General features: G+C 47.5%; 1 protein-coding gene across 4 annotated transcripts in view; it reads right to left on the bottom strand.

Moving 5' to 3' along the window:
* Positions 1 to 1,782: 1,782 nt before the first annotated feature.
* The window catches only part of ARNT2 (aryl hydrocarbon receptor nuclear translocator 2), a 201,490-nt gene continuing 197,272 nt past the window's right edge, over positions 1,783 to 6,000 (bottom strand). For 3 of the 4 annotated variants that reach the window (XM_008015663.3, XM_008015661.3, XM_073012386.1), the window contains one exon: positions 5,734 to 5,937. In XM_008015663.3, coding sequence (XP_008013854.1) covers positions 5,839 to 5,937 — 99 coding nt within the window. In that variant the 3' untranslated portion in view covers positions 5,734 to 5,838. Of the gene's footprint in view, positions 5,938 to 6,000 lie in introns of all 4 variants that reach the window. The other variant, XM_008015660.3, reaches the window with a different exon arrangement.

Raw genomic sequence — 6,000 nt, 5'->3', positions numbered from 1 at the left:
TTTTCTGTGGTGACGTGCCTGTTCAGATTTTTCGCCTGTTTTGTACTGAGTCATTTGCCTTATTCCATTGTAAGAGTTCTCTACATATTCTAGGTACTAGTCCTTGGTCAGATACATGACTTGTGAATGTTTTCTCCCATCAGTGGCTTATCTTTTCATGCTCTTAGCAGTGTCTTTTGAAAAGCAAATGCCTTTAATATTTATGTAGTCTAATTTGTCAGTTTATTCTTTGATGGATCATGCTTTCGGTGTAGTATCTAAGAAGTCTATGTTTAAGTCAGGGTCACAGAATTTTATGTATACTTTAAATATGTGCAGTCTACTTTGTGTCAATAATAGATCAATAAAGCTGTAAAAACTAGCAATGCTAGGTGTTTGATGGAAGGGTTTTAAAATGATTTTAGTCTGCCATTTTGCTAGAATCCAGAAAGTTCTCTTTCGGCAGAGATAAAAATAGAATTTGTAAGTAAGTTGACCCTTGAACATCATAGGGATTGGGGATGCCTACTCTTCATGCAGTTGAAAGTCCATGTATAACTTTTGACTCCCCTGAAACTTAGCAACTAATAACCTACCATTGACTAGAATATAAATAACATAAACAGTTAATTAACACATATTTTATGTTATATGTGTTATATACTGTATTCTTAAAATTAAGTAAGCTAGAGAAAAGGAAATGTTAAGAAAATCATAAGGAAGAGACAATATATTTACTATTCATTAAGTGGAAGTGGCTCTTCACAAAGGTCTCCATCCTCATCATCTTCAGGTTGAGTAGGCGGAGGAGGAGGAGGAGGAAGAGGAGGTCTTCTTGTCTCAGGGGTGGCAGAGGTGGATGGAAGAAAATCCACATGTAAGTGGACCCGCACAGTTCAAACCCATGCTGTTCAAAAGTCAATTGTATTTACTAGAGGCATCAGCATATTAAAACACTAACTTAATTTTGTGAGGATTAAAACATAATAATAAGAGTGTTTAAAGAGGACAATATATACACGGTTTTTGATTGAGACCTGAGTTCAATATCCTGGTTCTGCCATTTCCTTCCTGTGTTTTCTTAACTTTTCTGAGTTCCAGCTTCTCCATCTGTAAACCAGGGAGAGTAACCACATACCAGATTTGTATTAACAAAAATTTCACTTGTAAAGAAGCTTCTAGAGAGCCTTGCCTAACACAGATGGTCATGAGTTTCCTTCTATTATTTGTTTATTTATTTTCTATTGGTTCTAATGCAATATGACTGATACGCTAGTTTCCTTTGTTAGTTTTGTTTTGAGACAGGGTCTTGGTTTGTTGCTCAAGCTGTTCTCAAACCCCTGGGCTCCAGTGATCTTCCCACCTCAGCCTCCCAAAGTGCTGGGATTATAGGCCTGAGCCACAGCACCCAGCCCTAGTTTCCTTTTCTATCCTAAGAAGCTAAACCTCCAAAAGGGTCACTCTTTAGTATAATGTACATCACATCCCTCACAGATGATGACACAGTACAGCCCATAGGAGGGAGTGTAATACAAAGGGCAAGTTCCAAGGATGGTTCAATTACAAACTTGGCCTGGGCCATTCGTTGTTCAGAGCCAAGTCATTTTTATTGTAATGAAATTTTAAAAGGCAGTTACATTAGTTACACATATACACAACCGACTTAATAACTGTTAATCATAGAGAACATTCAAGAAATACAAATGATTTATCCACAGCACAGTTCACATCCATAAGAAGAAAGAGAAATGGTTAAGTGCTTAAACTGTCCACTGACACCAGCTTATGAAATATTTTTCTGTCTTTACTTTCTTTTTTTTTTTTTAAAGGAAACAGAATGTTAGATGAAGCGAGCTGTCCTGTTCCCGCACAGCCTGTGAAAACTCCATTTTGCCACTTTCAAAGTCAGTGCCCCACAGGCCCTGGCCCATTGTTGACCATAACACCAGCTTTGGCCACAAAGGCCAGGGACACCTACGTGTGGAAATGTGCCTACACCACTGTGTGGTGCCTCCTTAAGTTGCCCCAGACTCCAAACGGTCAAGGAAAAGGTGAATGTCCAAAAGGCTCATGGCTCCTTAGTACAGGGGGTTTGGTGGGGAATGATCCCTGGCAGGTTAGGACACAGCAACTTAGGCCGAGCCCATGTTTTCTGGTAATATAAAGAACATTTCTATTCTGACTTGTTATTGGCTAGAGCTGTTCTGGTCACTGGCTTCTTCCTTTTTATGTGGCAGGTGAGAACCGTGACGGAGCAAGGTGAGCCCAGAGAGGTGAGTGTTCACGTTCTCGCATAGCTTATGGGCTGCCCAAAGTGCTGCCGGGAGTGGGGAGATAACCATTCATTCCCTGGGACTGGTTTCTCTCTTGGCTAAAGCTAGAAGGACACTGATGTTTGCACGTGTGGCTAATCTGGAGAACACGTAGTCACGTTATTGACACAGAAGAGTAAAGCTCCCCAGTGTAAGTTCCTTAACAACCAGAATCCCCCCAATCTGCAATATTCACTTCTCATGAAATAACAACAGTGTAGAATTTGGTATGTTGGAGAGTAGAGCAGAATGTGGCTATTTGTGATGGCTGTCACTCCCTGAAGCCAAAGCTAAAAATAAAACTGGGGGGAGTGACGCATGGGCAGAGTGTTCTAGAGCCATCCTTGGCCATCCTGTTGCCATCACTGACCCAGTCCTGATGGAGCCTTACTGTGGCTGCATCTGTGTCTTTGCTGTGGCCCGGGTTGTCACTGTACAGACCTCTTCTGTGGGAAGCTGTCTGCTTGTCTGGCCTAAGGAAAGTCAGTTGAAAGTCTAGTAGTTCAGATGAGGTGTAAGCGAGGAAGTGAGTCACAGAGCCAAACAAAGTCACAAGTGCCTCTCCCCTTCCTAATCCAGCTTTGAGCCCATCTCCAGTCAAAGAGGTATCTGCTGGGCATGGGCTGAAGGACAAGCAGACCACAGGGGCCATGGGCATTCTGGCCTCCAAGGCTGGGCAGGACTGGCATGGGAGGCGCTTTTGCAAACCAACCACGATTATTAAACCTTCTGGGGCTTTAATTCTTACTCCAGTATGTCTCGAAAATCCTTGGTGAAAACCCCTGGAACATGTGCGATTCTCCCAGTCCTGGGCTTCTCCCCCTCCATCACCCCTATTTTCTTATTGGCCCCATGATGGCTTTTACAAATCATAAGCAAAAACTGGGGTCAGACTCTACTCAGATTCCCCGCCTGTGCTCCTAGCACAGAGCTGGAAGGGAAGGAGGCTGGGCCTATTTAGTCATAATGCCTCCCCATCAGGTCTAGCTTTCATTCATCCATGAATCCTCACCCAAGGGCCAAGAACTGAGTTCACTGCATCCTGAACCCCTGTTGAGGTAGGAGAAGTAGATGATGGGAGCAAGGATCCTCTCCTAATTTTGTTGCATCCCCTCAGTGCCCACCACAGCTCCGGATACAAGGCAGGTTCACAGTCAGAGTGTTCACCTGGGTCTGTGTATGCACCTAAGTAAAGCCCCCAACTCTCCTCCAAGAAACAGAAGGCAAAAACAAACATAAGACCCCCCCAAACTTCCAAACTCACAAGCTAAAGGCTATAAAAAGTCTGCTTTCATTTCACTGAGAAACACTTCTTTGATCCTAAACCTATTTTTGTGCCTTTTTTGGGGGAAATAATTATGCCCATGGCCTGGGGCAAGCTCAAGGCTGCTGGACGCAGAGGTGGTCCCAAGGGCAGGGCAGGCAGAGAAAGGCCCATTCTGGGGCTGGCCCTGGGAAGATGTGCAGGGTTTCAACCACCTGCCATTTCCCAGAAGTAAGAGAGCCTGTGAGGTTGGAGTGAACACTGCATGCATCTACAATGGAGACCCAATCACCATTACAGACAAAAAGTTCTAGAAACTGCAAAGCTGGGATTAATTTAGAGTCTAGGAACTGTAGTCATGCACAGCTGACGACCAGTCAAAGGCATTTTACTAAGCAGTGTTTGACTTTTGTAGATTCCCCAGCAACACTGAGCACACGGATCTCCCTGGCCAGACAGGGCTGGGGTTTAATGTGGAGCTTTCGATGGATCACAGCAAACACTCTCTCCAAACTCCTTCCTGCAAGCTGGGCTTACTCCGTTCTCAGGTTTCTAGAACCAATGCCACTCTTCCTGGTCCTGCAGAATCCATGGGTAGGGATGCACGGGTTGTTTCTGAGCATTTGCACTACCAACCAGCATCTGCGAGGAGCTACCTTAAGGACTCTGGGAGGAACATAAGGGCTTTCCCAGAGGGTGGGTCCCTTCACCTGCCCTGCAGCAGCCACAGTACATTTTCTACCATATGGGAGTCAGTGGGCTAATGGGCTGGTGACGAGAAACAGGGAGGGGGCATAACGGTCACAAAAGGAAGAAAACACAAGAGGCTGAAGGAGTCCTTACTAGTGTAAGGGGTGTGGGAGAAGGCAGAGGTCCCTGAAAACAGGGGGATGGATTCTTACACTCTCTTCAAATTCAAGAGAAGCAAAGCAAGCCAGGGATCATGGGCTCAGAGGTCAGCCAGGCAGAAGCTTCTAGAGTCAGCCCTTGTTCCTGTCTTGAGACCACCGGAGAAATTCAAGGCCGGTGGGTGTGTGGCAGAACCAGAACTGGAACCCAAGTCTTCTGCCCCTGAGACCTGCACTCTGTGCCTCCCAGAGCTGCTGTTCCTCCAGTAGGGCTGAAGAACAAAGGCTCATGTGGCCTGGAGGAAAGTGTTTCACGGTGCCCATGTGAGGACACCTGGGCATCCTACCCTGCTGTCTACATCTGTAGAGAAGGGACTGGCCTCTGACCTCAAGGCATGCTGTCCTACAGGCTCTGGGCAGCCACAAGGTCTTCCTCTCACCAGTGGGGCAAGGATGAGACACGCCTATGTGGGACCAGGAACACAGCTGTTCAGATCCAATTGGGAGAAGGGTGAGTGCTCCCATGGGGCTCCTGTGAGAGGAAGGGGGTGCTTCCTCTAAGAGGAGGAGCTTGAATCTGCACCAGGGGCTTGGACCAAAGAACTGACCTACCCATGTGAGCACACCCCTAGCTGTGCCTCCTGGTGACCCTGCTGAAGTGCCAGCCTGTTAGCCCAGCTCCCAGACCCTGGGCCGAGCATCCTCTGGTCATGGCTGGCGCTGCTGAGCTTGGGGACAGGGCCACACATTTTGGCTCTCTACATACTCTGGATTCTATACACTCACGCTGTCCACACATGACAGACACAAGGCACAACATATCCATCAGGACAGCAAGTTCATGTCACACTGCACAAATTACATACGTCCCTTGGCGCGATGGATGCACAGACAGACCAGCGGGGCTGAGGGGCAGATGCCTCTGTGTCTCTGTGCTTCTTGGCTCCAGCTGGTGGAACAAGGGCTGTGCACTCTCCTTGCCTATTTTTCCAGCATTTCCCCGGAGCCCCACGCATCCATTAGAAGGGAAAAGCAAGAAGAAATCTGCTTTCAGCATCCTGGGCAGGCCTGCTGGTGCTGCTTGGTCACCTGGGCACTGGCTGAACTTTCACGGGTATAAATTGTCTATTAAGAGATTATTCACAACCAAATTTAAGGACCCACTAGGCTCACCTCCTGAGCACACACAGGTAAAGTACAATAAATACAACTGATCCCCTAATGTCTGCCAGGGCCCCTGGTCAGTGGCCGAGCAGCCACGGCTGCAGGGGAGAGTGGAGCAATGACGTGCCTGGGGACACACAGCGGGGGAGATGGCTTCTGGTTTGGGGGGCCCACGGCAGGGCAAGCAGGGCGAGGGTGAGCCTCGTTCACACGGGCATCGACATCACAGTATGGGTGGCACTGTACAACAGGAGACTTGCTCTGCCCGCAGCTACTCAGAAAACGGTGGAAACATGCCCAGGTCGGCAAAGTCTTCGATGTTATAGTTGCCAGTCCCCTGGGTTGGATCTCCCGGCATGGGCAGCATGTCCTGCAGAGGAGAGGAAAAGAGAGCCACAGAGGAGTCAGCTCCTCTGTCCGTGCACTGGGCATG

The sequence above is a fragment of the Chlorocebus sabaeus genome, chromosome 26 (genome assembly GCF_047675955.1).
Source record: "Chlorocebus sabaeus isolate Y175 chromosome 26, mChlSab1.0.hap1, whole genome shotgun sequence".
Lineage (NCBI taxonomy): Eukaryota > Metazoa > Chordata > Mammalia > Primates > Cercopithecidae > Chlorocebus > Chlorocebus sabaeus.
The sequence above is the reverse complement of the archived record's forward strand: the minus strand, read 5'-3'. Positions and strand labels throughout refer to the sequence as shown.